This window comes from Aristolochia californica, unplaced genomic scaffold (assembly GCF_029961685.1).
Source record: "Aristolochia californica isolate CCGP_79_NKW_82.1479 unplaced genomic scaffold, dmAriCali1.0.hap1 SCAF_14, whole genome shotgun sequence".
In the NCBI taxonomy this organism is placed as follows: Eukaryota; Viridiplantae; Streptophyta; class Magnoliopsida; order Piperales; family Aristolochiaceae; genus Aristolochia; species Aristolochia californica.
Genome location: NW_027181815.1, coordinates 7,611,601 through 7,631,182, shown reverse-complemented (window position 1 = coordinate 7,631,182; position 19,582 = coordinate 7,611,601). Strand labels below are relative to the sequence as shown.

The following is a 19,582-nucleotide window of genomic DNA, read 5'->3' as shown; positions in this document are numbered from 1 at the left end:
GTTTACCTTCTCCTTGAACGATTACCATGCCAAAAAGCCATAAACTGGGTAAAATTCTAATGAACTCATGAAAGCCGCTTCTGTCAAAAGTGGAAAAAATCGACCAAACAAACAAAAAGAAGAGAAAACGAGCAAGAGAATTTTGAATTTTCCTTTTATTTTCTTTGAATGTCAACGCCACAGAGAAAAAATAGCTTCCCATCGATTTCCCAGCCTCTACTATGTTGGTTTTTGGGTAGGGGGAGACAACGCTTGCCTACTGCTTCGCCGCCTCTATATTGCCTCTGCATTTCCGTGGGTCTTGATTGAAGCCTTGAGAGACGAAGATATTGCTTTCTTCTCCGATTTATTCTGATAACAAATTAGAAAATTTTCATACAAAAAAAGGTAGTGCCCAATAACCCATAAAGACTAATGTAATCAAGTCAATACTAAAGCTTGAGGTGATCGTTTTTTAGAGGTTAACAGTTAACATCGGTTGAAATTCCATATAAGTTGAATGATCTGATCACACCATGGTAAGAGGAAGGAAGGAAGGAGGGCGAGAAGTCTATCATGGAGGTTTTTGGGTTCTAAGTCCTACCATTTTTAAAAGTGAAAGGAGCAATCAATATTCAAACCATTTGAATGAGACCTATTGCTTGTTCATGTTAAAGTATGTATAGGATGAAATGGGATTATGCGAATTGAAAGGCATTATAGTAGGTGGAGTCGCGGAGAAGATAGACAAGCTGGGGTAGCTTCTTCCTCTCCGTTCAAATGGATGGGGATCTCAAATGGATGGAAAGGCTCGCTTGGGAGGCCGAAGCTGTTGTGTATGTTGATTGCTCAGGCATGTGTTGAAAAATTGAGAGAAAAACAACAATGAGTCCTTGCCTTGAGACCTTTCTTCCTTTTCATCTAGAATAATTGGACTTTGTTACATCACTTAACACTTTCTTTTGTATAACTATGTCAGTTAAACTGTCATTTCCCACTTCCTGTGATTTAGATGAAATAAAAAACCCAAAGTAAATTCACAAGCTTCTCTCTGTATCCTGCCAAGTATATCCATACCAGTATATGCTTCATATTCCATTCTTAGTAAAAAAAAGAATGGTCTAGGGATATAATTCTCTCCTTTTGAAAGCTGGACTGACATGGTCTGGATATCCATGGGTTGTTGGTCTTCCCCCCAGAACCAATGGTTCTAAGCTATTGCAATCCTGCTACTGTTTTCTTCTTTTGTGAGTAGTTTCTAACTTGAAGAGCTAACTTGATTCCTGTCCAGGTTGACAGCCCATAGTTGCAGTAGTAAGAATCTTAAAGATGTTTGTATATCAAATTTCAAAATATAAAGGACAAAGAGGGCCATGAAGTCCCAAAAGAAAAGGAATAAAAAGACTCTTGTGTGTTCCTCTAGTTTTCTTGAAGAAATAAATTGTCTGCAAATGTCTATCAATTGCTAATATTTGCTATGATATTCTCAGGAAATGCATCTATTGAGCTTCTTTCTTCTTACGTATTTATTTATTGTAGTTGAAAAATCCATGATATCCTGTTTAATGTCTCTCTCCAACTCATGCATTCACTTGATTGGTTTTGATAGCATGCATGTCTAGACTAAGGTATGTGTTTGCTGATTAGGTCAAAGATTTGTGATCCAAAACCATCACCTTTGAGCTACTTGAAGAATGAGCATATATGTGGGCGTCCACTGGGTCTTCATTTTGACAAGAAAACAAGAGACTTGTATATTGCTGATACATATTTTGGGTTGATGAAGGTAGGGCCAGAACGTGGGTTTGCAACATCACTGACCACTAAAGCAAAAAGTGTCCCACTATGGTTCACAAATGATATGGACTTTAGACAATGTAGGGAATATCTATTTTATTGATAGCAGATTAGCAGTACACAATCTACCATAGGAGGTGAGTTTTCTTTCAACAACTTATTTCATTTTGATGATAAATTTGTAAACTCTACTTTTAAAAATAAAAATAAAAATTGTAAACTTCTACTACAATTTGAGCTAATAGTCCAATAAATGTCAAAAGGATGGCCAATACAACCTAAAAGGCGGAACGTGGTATGCCTAGCACTGATACCATGTCAAACACTTAGCCAATACACCCAAAAGGCCGACCTGTCAGGTGCAGAAAACTACCGCTTACAAGAGTGGACGGAACCACTCTGACACCCACCCCGCCCATTCTAGAGCTGCCTCTCACGGGATTCGAACGCGGGATGTGGCGTGCCTAACTCTGATACCATGTCAAACGCCTAGCCAATAGGACTTCCCAAGAGGTTACCCATCCTAGTACTACTCTTCCCCAAACTTGCTTAACTTCAGAGGTTTGAGTCAAACGCCTAGCCAATACAACTCAACAAACCGGTCTGTTATGTGCGGAAAGCTACCGCCTACAACAGTGGACAAAACCACTCTGACAATAGATACCTTAACTACAGAAAAAATATAAGGTTTATAGATTCCCTCGTAAAGCAAGATTTTCATGTTTTCACTGTTTGGTTCTCTAGTGTCACAGTGAACCTATTTCAATAATATATATGTATTTATGTGTTCCAATAGTCATAAGAGTTGTTGTGTTGTGTCTATTCATACCATAATAGACAACTGTCAAGGTTGTATGCTTGCAAGTTTGAAAGCATTTTGTTGCAGCCTGCTCAATCTATCGTTTATGCAAATCATGCAAACTAATCGCTTTTGGTATTTTGCAAACTTCACACACTAAAACTGAGAAATAAATCTAATAGCTATTTTTGTCCATTATCGGTTTTATGTTTGGACCATGTTCCATCTTTTTCAGACCTTATGGATGAGTATTATTGTATGTCTTTGCACGACATGCATGACATGAGTTCCAAATATTCTACTTTTTCATAAAATTTTGGCGATCTAGTTTTTGGAGTATATGAGTATGTATTTTTGGAAAGTAAAAGCATCAAACCAAGAAAAAAAAAAGAACATGTAGGCCTTGCAAGAAAGAAGAAAAAATTGTCTTTGTTGACTTTACTCATGACCTAAATGATTTATTACCTAGAAGCTTGAATACTGTTAAGTTAATACATAAAATAAACTCTAGTAATTTTAGAGTAAAAAAAATACCTGTAAGGTGCTGATTTAATATCTTGGCAATATTTATTGTTTAAAAAAATATAGCATATGTTGAATCAATAAGATAGTGAAGTTTGCCCTCCTTGTCGGAATTTTTGGACTGTTGCACTCCTTTTGTTGTTCCTAGTTGTTCGATGAGTAGTGACAATTTGTACTTATGCCATATGTATGCATTAAAGCTTTTGATTGGTCAAAAAAGATCTCTGTTGCAAAGATAATGCTTGTCTACACCATTGTTTTGTTGTAAGTTTTCTCTCTACTTTGAAAATGTCTCAAACTTCAACTAGGTTGTAAGTCCTCTTTTGTGAAGGTTCCCTTTGCTATGAATATCTTTCCTTATGCCCTCTACTCCTATTCTTTCTTAAATAATTATGCCATCTATGCTAAGGGAAACTCTTGCTGTGATAAATTCTAAGTGTTCAAAAAAAAGTTGAAATCATAGAAAATCTTAATCTCATATCAGAGTAGTTTTTTTTTTGTTTTGTTATTATTCCCTATTCATTGGACTGTTTATAGTTGTTCTCCCTTGTATTTGTGTAAATGTGATCAAATTTCTGTATGAACTTCAACTACAATGAACTAAGAGTATGGCACTCGGTGGCTATAGTTTTGTTAATAGATGATCCGACTTTGTCCCTGCTTGGAATTCTACCATGGTACTTAAACTACAATGACATACAATTATATTAAACCAAATATCGAAATATTTTCTACACTAATTTTCCTCTAAATCATAGGCTAACCAGATACTAATTAAAAGGAGAAAAGGTCGGGACCTTAGAGACATTTGCCATCCTGCATGAGTTCCCAAACAATGTTAGAACCAATGAAAAGTGTGATTTCTGGGTTGTAATCCATTTTTGGCGCAACATATACACGTACATTTGTGGTTTATCTAAAATTAAGGAAGTTTTTGCTCAATCTGCAATATCTGCTCAATATAGAAGGCTGGCCCCATGTAAGAATCCTAAAGTATAGCCTAGATGGAGAAATATTATAAGTTTTGCAGGACTAGGGGAAGCTGGTTAGAGCTGGTAGTGAAGTGGAGGACAAAAATGGGAAATCATTGTTGTTTACTAATTGAAATTCAGTAAACTTATCTATAAGATTTCATACCAGGAAAATGAATAAATTTTTGGCAAGAGTTGTTTGATCATCATTCAATACCTTAATGAATTGTGATACTTTTTTTTTCTAAGATTTAGCCGATGTAATATTAGATGATGCAAGAAATATGAACAACTTGTTACTTATGTTTGTTGTAAGAGAAGTTTTTCTATTTAGTTGAAGCCATAGTTTGACAGCTATGGTTACCAAGTTTATAGTAGTTGTGTAATTGTCAGAGTTTTGTGCATTTTAAATAATTTAACCAATATAATAAAATCTTATATGATGTTGTTCAGATTGATGTTGTTGATGACATCAAGATGAAGGAGGTACATGAGAAGTAGAAGAAATCTCATAGTCGTTTGTACATGTCATATATACTAAAATTTCTAAAATTTTGAAGCCACTAATAAACCTTTGATTAACTATTTTGAAATTATAAAGTAAGCATTTGTTTAATTATTTTATTTTTATATATTTATTTAATTAAATTATCTTAATTTATTTTTTAATTATTTATAATTTATCACAAGTTAAAATCTATTTTAGTTTATTAATAAAAAAAACTAAGTACAACCATATTAAGAGTTAATAGACTAACTTTATAAAATAAAATATGATATTTATATGAATTAATGATGGTTAATATTATATTTAAGTACTAGTTTAGGAGTGAGGATTTAGATATTGAAAACAACAATTTGATTAAATATTTTGATATTATAAAATTAAGCATTAGTTTAATTATTTTATTCTTATATATTTAATTTATTAATTAATCTTAATTTATTTTAATTTTTTTATTAATTTATCGCAAGTTAAAATCTATCTTTTGGCTTTCTATCAGAATATTTTATTAATAAAAAAATTTTATATACTTTACACCATACTTTTCATTGTGTATAAAGAAAAAAACATATTTTACAATCAGAATATTTTATTAATAAAAATTTTATCTGCACTTTACACCATACTTTTCATTGTGCATAAAGAAAAAAACATATTTTACAGTGCACTTTTAATTGCGTACACTAACACAAAAAAAAATTCATTTTCACTTTCTACACTAATCCCTGATTTGAAAAATACTTCTTGACTTGATTACCCCAATCTAAAATTATAACAAAACGTTACTCAAACTAACAATGGTGCAAACTCATCAACACCGATAAAACTTTAGACATCTTACTGTTTTAACAAAAAACAACAAGAGAGCTCTGGTCGAAGTAGTGCCCAATGCATGATTTGTTCTCAAAAGAATAGAATGACCTATTGCTCTTCAATAAATGAAAATCAATTTCTTTGCAGGGATTTCAAGATTTTAAGTAATACCATCTTGTATTTACCATCAAGCAGCCCATTGAGAAATATTCAGAACCACAATGAAGGAGAAGTCTCCTGTTCGTGTGCTTTTCCCCTTTTAAAGTGGGCACATTATGGTTTTTTATAACATTTTAAAATATTATTTATATTTATAAAAAAAAATTACCCCTTGACTGTATTTGAAATTTCGCCATTTTTGGAATTAGGACATCTTACATTTAGAAATAGAATATTAGAATTCCGGAAACGTAATAGTATTATTATTATTATTTTACATGGACTATGATTTAAAAAAATAAATGAACAGGAACATAACACCTCTAACAGGCATTGTCCAATAACTAACACCACTGGAATTAGATATTTATACGAAGCAGTGGCCTACGTTTACCCTTTTATGTCCTAACCCTAATTATCTGTCTTGACGTCATTTTCCTTTTCCAAAGGAAAAACACTAGTAACAATATAACTCCAAGCATAGAAAGACACAGGAAAGAGAACTCCAAGTGGCTCCCTAGTAGATATTCCATCATTTCAAGCTTGTCCTCATTTTCACAGTCGCATTTACAGATACTACTAAGCTGTCGATGCTGATCTTCTTCTGGATCCAAAACAAAGTCTACAGTCATAGCGTCACCTCCCAACAAAATACGTGTGGATTTTGATCGATATCCAGGCATGGTAGCCACAACTGCAACAAGTGCACAGATCCTCCTCAGTAACTTCAAGCAAACTGGATGAAGCTATCCATAAAAGGTATCCTTAGCTATTGAGGATACTTACGACAAAGTATTAGATAGTTTCATTTCAGTGACCCATGTGGATCCTTTCTAATCCAATCTGTGCCCCATCTCATGCCACAGAACAAATTCAAATTCTAAGCAAAGCACAAGGCGCAGCAGCTTCCCCCTTTTGTAATTTAAGCAAATATAATTAGAAATACTTAGGAAATCCTAAGATGGAAGTAATTTAACTTTCCGAATCATAGTAATAGGGCACAGCATCATTACTTGTCCATGCAGTCTTTTTTGAGAATGTGGTGAGAAGTCTAAGAAAATGAAACCTTTCTTTATGTGAACCAAATCAAATATCAAATAAACAGTGCCAACAAGGAGATTAGAACTTCAAAGGAGAAAAAGAGTTAGAAAATTTTAATAAGACAAAACAGAGAAAAAGGCTTTCGAGTGAATAGTAAGTAGGTAAAATTGTAATATTAAAGTTGGGGGTCAAGGTCCATTCTTAAAATGACTATCCAAAATTAGAAGGCTTCCTAAGAAATAAATACACAATCGTTTTGATAACCAAACTATGTGGAATTATTTTAACACTCCTCACGAATGAGCCCTCTTAATGACCCTATAAGTAAACAATTTTGGGTAGAGGCCTACCTCCAGGTACCAATTCAGACACCATGTTAAAGTTGGGTCTTAGTCCATTCCAAAGTAATAAGCAAATGATCTTTCAATTCTAAAATTTATGTGACACTAGACTAAACCTCCCCATCATGTTTATATCTCATACACAAGAATAATTTTTTGTGGAGATTCATGTACAGTCCCCATGCTAATACCTAGTTAAAGTTGGTCCAAGTCCATCTCAAATAACTAACCAAAGCTACTAGGCCCCTTCCCAAGTAATAATTATAGCATTCTTTTAGTCCCGGATCTATGTGGGGCTATTATAACATTAAAAAGATAGAGAAAACTTTTGGATAAAGAAAGTAGCCAATATAGGTTAGATATAACCTTCATAGCTGTCATCAGGAGCGAGCACGCGATGGTAGTCACCAAATAAACTGCCAGCTCTTACCTGTAATGCACAATGGTAATTACCCAATATCGTGTTCCTGGTAGAAAGCAAATAAAACACTTCTCACAAAACTGAAGAAATATAAGTGGTAGCATACTGTATAATTGATTTCTTTGATCATGACAGAGGCAGGCAAAGGTCGACCACTGCGAGATGACATAATTCTTCCATGCACTCCTGTCTAAAAATTAGAAGGATTGAGATGAAGGTTCTAAACTGAAAGAAAATAGAGTGATGTTGGTAGAAACATACAAATAAGCAAAATAACTATATTCCCTGGAAAGCATATGAAAACTTTCAAGTGTATATAGCAGATACAAAGAAACAAACATGTAATCTTCAGAACCTTTCAGTACCAGAAGCCTCAGTTTCCTCAGGTACTGTTTACTGAAAATGAAGATTTCCAATGTCCACAAAAGAACTATAATTCTTTTTTTTATATGTAAAAGCACAATAATTCTCCATTGACTATTGGTATATTTTTAAAAGATGCCAAACTGCTATCATTCTATTTAGTCAGTAAATGTGCTTATAAACTCCTAAATTGCTAATCATTTATGTTTCTCAAGAAGTGCTAGAAAACTTCGCCTCATATACATAATACATTCTTTTGGCACAGAAATAAATTTGCAAATGAAAACAATGAACCCAAGAAAAACAAGACAAAAAATGATAAAAGTAAAGGAAGCAATTTAATAAAAAAAATTAGGAGACAGCAATACAAAGATATTAGTATTTTATTATTTATTTATTATTATTATTATTATTATATTTTTTTAGAATGAAGAGAACTTCAATAAAGAGAAGCTAAAGAGATATTAGATTTCTTGAAGTCTGACTGTCATAAATTTAATTAAATAACATAAAAAGTTAAAGCTAAGTCATTAACATTTTTTCGTTTTTTTTATAATGTTGAACTCTATTGCCCTAGTGAAGCAAACCCAAAACCTCACACTTGAAACCCCCCAATAAGCAATGTTCATTACTCGAAATAAATTACTTGGCATAGTCATGGAAATAAGACTTGGGCAAACCATGCTCAGTAAAACCTTTTTTTTGGATGACACCCTGCTCAGTAAAGCTCATAAAAATTAACTGCATTTTTATTTACTTATCAGTGTCAGTAAAGCTATTGAAGCAACAAGACAACTCTTCAATGTTGCAAGGACTAACATCACATTGTGATTCCAGAATGGAAACATACCCTCACAAGGCTTGCTACAAGATTCAACATACTCATTTTGTTGTACTCCCAAAGGATAGGAAGCTGCATATTTAAGAAAGATTTGGAAATCTCAACTAGTGACTTTATGCCGACAAAATTTATGAAGTCAGCCTGCAAAGAAAGCATGAGAGAACAACGGAAAGACCAACCTCATCAGCATTAGGCCACTTGTTGTCACTAATTTCCAGAGTCAATTCAAAACAACCTCTGTGTATGTAGTTCCAATCTTGCATGCCACCATATATGGGGTACCTAAACCTCTCCATTTGCATCAATAAGTTGCAGATCATAGAAAATGATTTAATAATGTGTTTCAACTAGGTACAAGTTAATTCAGTTCTTTCTGTTAGCACATTACCAAATCCTAGGACTCAAGTGTGTTTGTGCATATGTAACTTAAATATATACATACCTTCATACACAAATACATACATAAATATATATATGGAGGAGGAGAGAGAGGCATGCCTTGACCTATGATTTATAACAGATTCATGCAACAATTCCTCATATTTAGAAGACTATTATTCTACTGTTTGTCCCAGTTAGAAATCATAGGTGCAGGCCTGGTCTTACAATCAGATCCTGGTTCGATTCATTCACTTCAGGGTTTATTTATATCTACAGGGATTGCCATTTAGAAGTCCTCACCAATTTTAAGTTGTGAAACCTGGGCCTGGTCACACAACTAGGCCCTGCACACAAGATTTATAACTAGAAAGGGATGATGGAATGGCAGCTTTATTAAAATGACAAAGAGCCTTCAGTGAAGAAAACAGTTATAAATTGTAGATGCAGGGCCTAGTTGCTATTTAAATAGATAGAAAAGATAGATAGCTGGAAGAATCAAAATCAAATTCATAAAACTAGGGTAGGAGATGGATTAAGTCTAGGAATGACCTACAAAAATGAGTGATTGGCGCATAATTATATAATAATTATAATTAAGGAATAGTCCCACATGGATTAGTGAGTACAAAAATCTTGAGTTTATTAGTTAGGAAAGAGGTTTCCTAAGTTGGCTAGTCACTTTGGGATGGGCCTTGGACCCAACTTAACATGGTATCAAAGCAGTGGAATGAGCCTTGGATCTAACTTCACGTGGTATCAGAGCAGGTATTCATATGTGGACCTACACCTAAATTATCCACTTGTAAAGCCACAAAGGAGGGCCTACAACTAAAACTATCCACTTGTAGAGCCACAAAAGAGGGCCTACACGTGAGGGAAATTGTTAAGGAATAGTTCCACATGGATTAGTCAGTACAAAGATCTTGAGTTTATTAGTTGGGAAAAAGGCTTCTTAAGTTGGCTAGTCATTTTGGGATGGGCTTTGGACCCAACTTTAAAATTACACAATTACAATTGCGTAAAACACAAATTCTAAAAGAAGCTAAAACTGAGGATAAAATTTTCTTCATCTATTTCCACAATGTGTCACATGGCTGACATCAGCATAGATCAATACAAACAGAGAAGGCTACCCTCAGCAAACAATAAGCTAATATAGAAGAATTTGATACATTGTGAAGAAACAGAAGGTTTCCATTTATTTTATTAGGCCTTTGCGTGTAGTTAACCCACATTTCAAAAAGCATACAGAAACTTTCTTTATATTTCAGAATTGAGTAATATTTCACATGAATATCATACCAAAGGGCACCATTAGTAATCCCTCCATCAAACTCCTCACTTTGAGACATGTTATAGTGTGAGCTGCTATACACACTTGCGATGTACTGAAATGTTTTGTCATCAGGACATGCATAATACTGCTTCCTGCATTTCCAAAATGATATGGAGATTTATCCATCAGACATGAATGGAAAAGTATCAAATTACATCATACGTTCTCCTCCTACATCAATCAAGAAGAAATTAAACGGCTATACAAGTTGTATGTTAATTAACAGAAATTTTATGATGGTAGGCTTCACAGGTCTGGAGGGAGGTGAACCAACAGCAGATACAGAAACATGAGGATGATAGGCATGATTATCAAGCAACTAAAGCCAATTTTGAGTGAAAACTGAAATAAAACTTTAATAGCATAAGAAATCTATCAGATTTTCATTTGTAGACAGAACTTTTAAAAATGTGCAGCACTACATTTTAATAAAAATATGGGGTTAAAGAGCTATATTGCAAGGTTGAATGGAAAGAATGAACCTTGAAAAATCCGATATTTGGGTGAAAAAGAGGAGAAATAAGAGAAGAAGAGGTTGGAGAGGAGTAGCAGCTGCTGCCTTGGAGCGTGTGCCTCAAAAGCACGCCCCCTTTTCTTTTAATCAGGGTTTTAAGTGATTTTTACATAAAAGACAAAAATATCCCTCAAAACATAAACATACATATCTCCTAAAATACATATCTAAAATTAATTATAATTGAACCATAGACATATGAAGACATTGCCTACCTAACAAACATCATATAAGATAAAAACATACTATATGAAATTACCCAAATATCCATTGGGTTGACATTTTAACAAACCTACTTAGAGGAGAGAAAAAAATCTCATAAAACAACACAGATCTAATAAAGAGATTAAAATATCAAGGAATAAAAAAGATACGAAAAACACTTCGACTAACTGCATGCCCATAATTCACTGGAAAATGCAAGCCCATTACAGTTGGGACAAGCCCACAAGGAAAAAAAAAGGCTAACTGCATATGAATGGCATAATTGAGAGTGAGATTATCACCTCCATCAATTTAAGAATTAGAATTTCCAAATGATCACACAACAGCTTGAATTTGTACACATCACAAGTAGAAAGTACCTTCTATTTGGAGAACCATCCCAAGGATAATTTGCAACAAGTGCACCCTGCAGATTTAAATTGTCAATATCAAATATAAACATGATTGGAATGAGATGGAATTAGTTAATATTACCCCATGCAAGCTGGCAGATGCTGTGAAATGACGCTCTTTAAGCCAATTCATAATTGCTTTTGTTTCAGGTTGTCGGAAGTCCACATCATCATTATTAGGAAAAAACTACGTTAAACCATAGGTTAGTTGATATGCACCATTGATGCAATTTTAGAAGAACAATCAAAGGTAAACAAAATGGATTTAGCTGAAAATTGTTCTCACAATAACTTAGCAGAAATGAGAAGGGAACCCTCACATTAAAGAAAGGAAAAGAAAAAGATATGAATAGACTCACTTGGTCAGGAAAATCACGATTTAGATCAATATTGTTAGCATTACCACGTTGTCTAAGAGAAAAACCATCAGGATTCATTGTAGGAAGTATGTGAAGGTGGACACCTTTTACTATCAGTGTAGCCTGTAAAGATGGCAGAGCAATTTGAAATATTCAGCCCCTGAAGTAGAAGAGAATATCTAAACACACAGTTCCAACATAGTTAGAAAACAAAGGTTCATGAAGGGGAGAGACATCCACCAAATAAAAAGGAATCTACACAAGCAAACTGCTCTAGCCGCCTAAAGAACATTCTAGAACACTAGCATACCTAAATCAGATTAAATGAACATTTCAGGAGAATTCAACAACCAAAATAGCTCTACCGAAATAACATGACAGTAACAAATAAAGCATATCCACTTCTCAGGGAAAAATAAAACAAAGTAAAACATATCCAAATCACAAGTAAATGGAAAGGCATAAATAAAATAAAATTGTGCAAAACAAAAAAATATGAAGTAAATACCAGCGGATCCGTTTTATAGTTATCACACAGCCAATTTGCTAGAAGCATGAGTAGTTCACGACCAACAGGTTCATCTCCATGCACATTACCAACAAACTACATACATGAAACATGTATATCTGTCAAGAACAGTATAAAGAAACACTCTTGTAAACACAATGTTATTAATCACTTCTATGTTAGACACCAGAGAGAGAGACAGAGAGAGAGAATTTTCCCAACAGTTTGAATTGATGGCCAAAATGGATCTAAGAAACAGAAGAAAACAGAGGACTTTCGTCCTGAAAAACCATATAATTATCACCTTGAATGCAGGTTCAGCTTCTTCTTGACCTGCCTTGTCTGCAATCTCTATCACCCACTATAAGGACAAAATGACAAAATTCTTTAATCAAATGAAAAGAATCAATCTACCCAACTGCAGCCTCATTTTTTTATTTTTATTTTGGAGTTGAGCAGATGTTACTAAAAGAGAAAAAAATATAAACAATTACGAGGTAGAGAACGACAGCAGCCCATGTAAAGCCACAAATTTGTTGTTTAGCAAAAGATTAAGACAGTAAAGGGCAGAAAATAGCATTAAGACAGGGAAAGGCAGTTACCAAAGGTATGTGGTTCACGCTCTTGCCAATACTGGTTATGAATTTCAAGAATCCCTCAGAGAGAACAAAATATAAATCAGCATAATCATTATCATACAAACAAATAAAAATGAAAAAATAAAGGCTAGCGATCATCACCAACCAAATGAATGTGCATTTTCATTGTGCAGATATTAACACGGAACCATAGGCTGGACACCGGATTGTCCATTATAAGCAGATTATAGCCAGTTATTTGGTCCTAGAAACTCTTTCTAAATCTGAAACACTTGGAAAGAACAATGACTATGACTCACATATCAATATGTGTAGACATGCACAAAACCCTTTTATGTAGGAGTTTAAATTTTAGAGTAAATTTTATAAGTTCATCAGATGTTGTTGCTCCCTCTAGTGAAACATGGTGTAACAAACATATCTATGATTCATGTTGAGTGGGAATAGTCCCATATTGACAGGTGCTAAGAAGTGTTATTGGTTCATAAGGTTGAGCATAGGTCTTCTAAGTCACTAGTCAATTTGAGATGGAGCCGGGCTCAATCCAACAAATTTGATACATCAACTAGTAATATGTTCCATCATATGGATCATGGACAATACATTCAATGATGTTCAATGGCCAAATGAGAAGAACATAGCTACACCTCCATCACAGCATAGCAATTTACGTGAATTCTGTCATGCTATTCTTCCTTTTCTATTGTCGATAATGGAGAAAAAAATTCTTTTCTATCAGCATGTTTAAAAGGAGGAAAATAACACCTATATATCCTTAAAAATTTACAACTCAGTCTCCATTATTTACAAAAAATCACCTGTATATTTTAGAAATTTTATGGCATCTGCGACCAAATTCTTTGACAGCCTTCTCCAATTCGGAATTAGTCATGTAGCCATCCACCTCAACTCTTCTGGGGGACCACCAAAGGAGCAAAAGTTTAGGACAATATTTTTTTATAAATCGCCCGAGCAGTGTAAAAGTAGATGATGATGATTATCATAACAATGATAGTATAGTAGTAATAATAACACAAATAAAAATTATCGCTATTATCATTACTGATTTGGTAACAACAATAAAAATGATAGTGATGATAATACTAAACATCTGAAGCAGAAGCTTCTCACATACTTTGTCTTCAATTGGTTTTCATCAAGTAGATGACGTGAAAAAAATCCATTACTAGTGTAACCAGCAAAACCTGCTCAATGAACAGGATTTTAGTAGTGAGTAATAAAGCATTCTCATGTAGGAATTCCCACAAACTGATCTAAATAATAAAAAAAAACTTTCAAAGTAAAGAAATTAAACAAAAAACATAGAAAGCATCCAATGCAATAACTATAGCAGCAAAACTTAATATTAACTTGGAATTACCGTTGTAAACTTGAACAAAATCATTAGAATATCAAAAGGTCAATCCATGGTGCACGAAATACCAAGAAAAGGAAAAAGAGAGAAGCAATAAACTTACTAGAAATATTATTGAAATGCATTATAACATTTTTTTGACTAGAATGCGATTACAACCTTAGAAGGACGGAGTCACATTCCTAAAATTATTAGATAAATAACTAAAGTGTTAAGTTTGAGTTTGAATTTGGAACAATCAAGTCCTAAGTAATTGCAAGTACGCATCAATGAGGAAGTCAGCACAAACCAGTAATCACCAAATAAATCGTTACAACTTCATTAGTTACCACAATAATAGTTCATAATTCATAGAGGCGGAAACTAGACACCAATCCCATTAAATGTCTCAGAGAAAATTCCAACACTTCAAGAGAAACAAAAAAAAAGAAAAAAACAGATGCATATAACTTCAATTCGTAAATAGCGGATCCTTGTACAGTCACAGAAGAAAAGTAAGATCACACTGAATATATTGAAAAATAAACGAAACGTATTGACATGACGAAGTTTGAAGAAAAAAACCTGTGCGCGTCGCGAGCTGTTCTCCGCCTCTGGCGTACGTAGAGATCGGGAAAGAGGAGAAGGAGAAGACAAGAAGGAGAAGTGGAACTGAGAAAAGCTCCATCTCCAATAGAGAAGAAATATTTTTTCAAAGTTTGTCGGAGAACAGGACCCTCCCCCGCTCCACTATGGAGTTCAACGCCTACTGCCGGGAAGTCGGAAACAAGAGAAGAACGACTCTCCTCGATGCACTAAGCACCTAACAAGTTCGCACTAGGTCGAACCGGACCAGAAAAAGCGGGTCAGGCGCCCACACTTGAAGTTGGTCTATCCGGTTAGTGGGGCGGCAAACTGATTGGATTCTGATGCACAAAACTAAATTAATTAATATAAGATTAAGTTTTATTTACTATAAATATTATAAGTTTATATTTTTGTGTTACAAAAAATAAAATTATAAATTAAAATAGAGAAATTAAAATTTAAAATATCATCAAATATGTTGATTGATAAATGGATGTCTACATGGTTACTATTATCATAATGACATGGATTAGTCATAACCATTTTCACTTACAAAGGGACTCTTTTAGTGAGAAATCTTTATCTTTAGAAAGATTAAAATATGTGAAAAATGAGAAAGAAACCAAAGGGTATTGTAGACAAATAAACCCTTTATTCAAATATAATTTTTTAATACATAGAATATATAGGGGCATTGTCAATAATGTCCATTTTTGGAGTACAAATGTGGTTCTTATAGATCGACCAAGCTTTAGAAATGATACGATCCAATCTACACCCATTTGACATATTGAATAATAGTTCGTTCACCTGACCCAATACAATTTTGATAATCTTTGCATGTGGATCCTACACATGTCGATCTAACCTTCACTATTTGTAGCCCTACCTATGAGTCATAATTTTTTTTTTAAGTGTAAACTCTAAAGTTTGAAAACATAAAAGTTTAATTTTCTTTGTACAATGTTAAGGAATAGTCCCACATGGATTAGTGAGATAAAAGATCTTGAGTTTAGTAGATGGCAGAAGAGGTTTCCTAAGTGGCTAGTCATTTAAGGATGAGACTTGGACCTAATTTAACATGGTATCAAAGCAATCACTCATTATGTGGGCATTCTACTTAAATTATCTACGTACCACACGTGAGGGCCATAGTCCCACATATATTAGTGAGATAAAAGATTTCTAATTGATTTTTGGGTTATAAACAGATGAATTCGGCTATAACCTCACAATTTTATTTTGTTTAGGTGGGCAAGTTGGCCGACCACATGAAAATTAATGGGATAATCTCTATAAAAGTTAATTCAATTACCAAAGTTTCACCTTTTCATAGACGGCAAAGAAGGTCCCGATTGTCAAAAATATTCGCCATTGCAGCGGTTAAGAGCAGATTTTACCTCGTAAATGTGAGCTAACCACTAACCTCAAGGCCTCGACATTTCCCATTTCTCGATTAGGAAAGTGTCATTATCTGTATCAGAAACTGTGGCTGGAATGCAGAGATCTCGACACTTCCAGCTCCTTGCCCCCCATTTCCATGTACATGAAGAGTAGCAGCCGGAGCGGAACCTGGGGAGAGGAGGCATAGCCCAAATGAGTCGATCAAATGAGCTCTGTCTTTGATTCTGATGCATGGTTAGTATTATCTTGCTAGCATCCCTGAAAATGAGCATCCCTGTTGTGATCCTACACACGAACAAGCTCTTGGATCCTTGCCGGACCGTTACATCTCTCTAGAAAATTTCCCTTTTACTAACTCATTAAACTGCCTGCTCTTCTCTTTCTTTGACAGTTTAATTTGATGCTTCTGCTGCTTCTCAAACTCACAACTCAGAAGCCACTGCTAGCAGGTTTTCCGTTTCCGTCACCAAGCTAGGTCTGCGCTGCTACACTTATCCGGTAAGTTTTTACTTCCATCGCTGCGTAATTAACTGTCAAACAGAGAGCTGAATTATGCAACACCATTTGTATCATGAAGTTCTGCCTTCCGATTGCTACTACTACCAGGAAGTGGAAGAAGCAACTCTTTTAAGTTGAAGATCACCTTCGAGTTCCAGAATGATGCCACTTCGAATCCTTCTACATCTTCTCTTCTTCAACTTTGCAATATCAGCTAAGGACAGCTCCTTCCTCTTCAATGGCTTCCGCAATGCGGACTTAAGCCTCTCCGGTGGATCCTACATCAAAGCTAACGGCGTCTTAGCAGTCACAAACTATACTAGCAGAATCCTGGGTCATGCATTCTACCCTTCACCTCTACAGTTCAAAGATAACTCCACAAGAACTGCAGATGTTTTCTCTTTCAGTACCAACTTTGTCTTCTCCCTTAGTCCCAAGTACCCTAACCTTGGAGGTCATGGCCTTGCTTTTCTCTTCTCTTCCTCCACAGATCTAAAAGGAGCTCTGATAAATCAGTATCTCGGCCTTCCAAACACAACGAGTAACGGCAACCTTCTTAACCATTTTTTGGCTGTTGAATTTGATATAGTCCAGAATCTCGAGCTAGGTGACATAAACGATAACCATGTTGGGATAGATATAGATTCTATAATCTCTATCGTCTCTCAAACAGCAGCTTATCTTACTGGCAACAGACCCAATAACAAACACGTCATAGACATGAAATCTGGAGTTTCTGTTCAAGCATGGGTTGAGTATAGCAGCAGGGAGAAGTTACTGAATGTCACTATATCTCCACTGAGAGAACCAAGGCCATCTTTGCCTTTGATATCATTCCCTGTGAATCTCGCAACAATCTTTGAGGAGTATATGTATGTGGGGTTTTCTGCTTCCACAGGTCTTCTGACGGCTGAACATAATTTACTAGGCTGGAGCCTCAGGACTGATGGGCCTGCCCAAGATTTAGATCCTTCAGAGCTGCCAAACCTGTCACCACCACACAAAGTGGTGAACAGCAAGGGTTTTGCCGTAGGAATTGCTTTGGCCTGTACTACCCTCGTTTTCTTGGGAATTTTCGCGTCCTATCAGATGGTGCGAAGACTGAAGAGCGGCGACGAAGAGTTAGAAGACTGGGAAATTGAATATGGATCTCGCAGATACGACTACTCTGAGCTCTCTGCTGCAACAAGGGGATTTGGAGATAAAAATCTAATTGGTTCTGGGGGATTCGGGAGTGTCTACAAGGGAGTGATCCCAAGCACGAGAATCGAAGTAGCAATCAAGAGGATTGCCCACGACTCGAGGCAGGGAATGAAGGAGTTTGTCGCCGAGATTACCAGTGTGGGAAGACTAAGGCATCGCAACCTGGTTCAGTTACATGGATGGTGTAGAAGAAAAGACGAATTACTTCTCGTCTACGACTATGTCCCAAATGGGAGCCTCGACAAGCTCCTGTTTAACCCAAAAAAGCCGCTGGCCTGGGACGAAAGATTCAAGATCCTGAAAGGGGTCGCGCAGGCGTTGCTGTATCTCCACGAAGAATGCGACCAAAGAGTGTTACACAGAGACATCAAGGCAAGCAACATCCTCATAGACGCAGACTTCAACGCAAAACTTGGGGACTTCGGGCTTGCCAGGATCTACGAGCATGATATTCATCCTCAAACAACGCATATTGTGGGTACACTCGGCTATCTTGCACCAGAGCTCACAAGAACTGGAAAAGCCACCACGAGCACAGATGTCTTCAGTTACGGAACGCTGGCGCTGGAAATGGCCTGCGGGAGGAGACCCATCGATCCCCAGAATAACGCATTCGAGCTGGTATTGCTTGACTGGGTGAAAGAGTTGTACAGCAGAGGAGAGGTCATGAAGGCAGTAGACCCAAGGCTGGATCAGTACGACCCAGATGAAATGGAGTTGACGATGCATCTTGGCTTGCTCTGCTCACACCCTCTTCCCAATCATCGGCCTAGCATGAGAAGAGTGGTGCAGTTTCTTTTGGGTGATGCTACTCTTCCACCCCTTCCACCAGAGATTCATCTGGAGAATTTCAACATGATGGCCGAGTTTTCGGATTCTTACGCAGACACCTCTGATCCCTCATCATACAGAGTAAACTCTTCTAAGAGCACTTCCAGTTTGTCAAGCTTTGATGGAAAGGTCATCGGTGCTCTGGGTTCTAGATCAACATACTGAACATGAAGACGATCTTGTACTAGAAGATGTGAACAAAAACAAAATAATTTTCTGTAGTATAAATGAAAAGTAATTGTTTTCTTGATCTTTATTATTTGATGACATTTTGTGTTTTTATTCTCTTCATATTTTCTCTGTTATTATATTTGAATTAATGTCAGGGTATAAAAGCTCATTGAGGCTTTATCTCCTAAGTAAGTATTTACTAGCATTGGGCTGATCCTTTCTAATCCCATAAGAGAGAGTGAATGAGACTTGTTTCATTCATCATCTATTAGCCCTATTACTAGTATACTAATTTTTTTATTACTTAACTACCAATTAAGGATTAGATACATTAATCATAAAAAAAGCCCTAAAGTAACCATTAATTTTTTTTAAAACACATAAATAATTTATTAAGCATTTAATTTATGAAACATGATAATTAATTAGAAAATCTCCAAAAAAAAAAATGATGCTATCTCTTGATGTATCATACGAAGTGTTATATTGTCTACGACACAAATCGAATACAGTAGGAGAGGTATCTTACAGTAGTATAAATACAAAGCAATAAAGTATAAAATTTAATTAAAGAATTATTTTAAACTGAAAATTTTCAAACTATGAATCAAATTAGGTAAAAAAATTCATGTTCTTGAACTGTCATTGGTCTCGAAAAGGCTAGCTA

The 19,582-nt window shown here is 35.3% G+C and overlaps 2 protein-coding genes across 2 annotated transcripts; one reads left to right on the top strand and one right to left on the bottom strand.

Moving 5' to 3' along the window:
* Positions 1–5,771: 5,771 nt before the first annotated feature.
* On the bottom strand, positions 5,772–14,989 carry LOC137949921 (carboxypeptidase SOL1-like). Its single transcript, XM_068796166.1, has 15 exons — positions 14,806–14,989; positions 14,002–14,071; positions 13,685–13,780; positions 12,870–12,900; positions 12,572–12,628; positions 12,268–12,363; positions 11,760–11,882; positions 11,483–11,587; positions 11,368–11,414; positions 10,236–10,361; positions 8,732–8,834; positions 8,562–8,624; positions 7,455–7,538; positions 7,294–7,357; positions 5,772–6,239 (listed from the first exon to the last, which is right to left on the bottom strand). The coding sequence occupies exons 1-15, from the start codon at positions 14,906–14,908 to the stop codon at positions 5,944–5,946; spliced, it is 1,464 nt and encodes a 487-aa protein (XP_068652267.1). The 5' UTR covers positions 14,909–14,989; the 3' UTR covers positions 5,772–5,943.
* Positions 14,990–16,872: 1,883 nt separating this feature from the next.
* LOC137949345 (L-type lectin-domain containing receptor kinase SIT1-like) lies at positions 16,873–18,909 on the top strand. Its single transcript, XM_068795419.1, has one exon. It carries the CDS (start codon positions 16,873–16,875, stop codon positions 18,907–18,909), a length of 2,037 nt encoding a protein of 678 aa, XP_068651520.1.
* The last annotated feature ends 673 nt before the right edge of the window (positions 18,910–19,582 follow it).

What these genes read in the sequence shown, in the direction of transcription:
- LOC137949921 (XM_068796166.1), bottom strand. Translation starts at nt 14,908, where the DNA reads ATGGAGCTTTTCTCAGTTCCACTTCTCCTTCTTGTCTTCTCCTTCTCC. An exon ending in ACTATAAAACGGATCCGCTG is followed by an intron (nt 11,883 to 12,267) that starts GTATTTACTTCA and finishes CCATCTTTACAG; the next exon opens with GCTACACTGATAGTAAAAGG. An exon ending in AGTGGCCTAATGCTGATGAG is followed by an intron (nt 8,625 to 8,731) that starts GTTGGTCTTTCC and finishes TTAAATATGCAG; the next exon opens with CTTCCTATCCTTTGGGAGTA.
- LOC137949345 (XM_068795419.1), top strand. Translation starts at nt 16,873, where the DNA reads ATGCCACTTCGAATCCTTCTACATCTTCTCTTCTTCAACTTTGCAATA.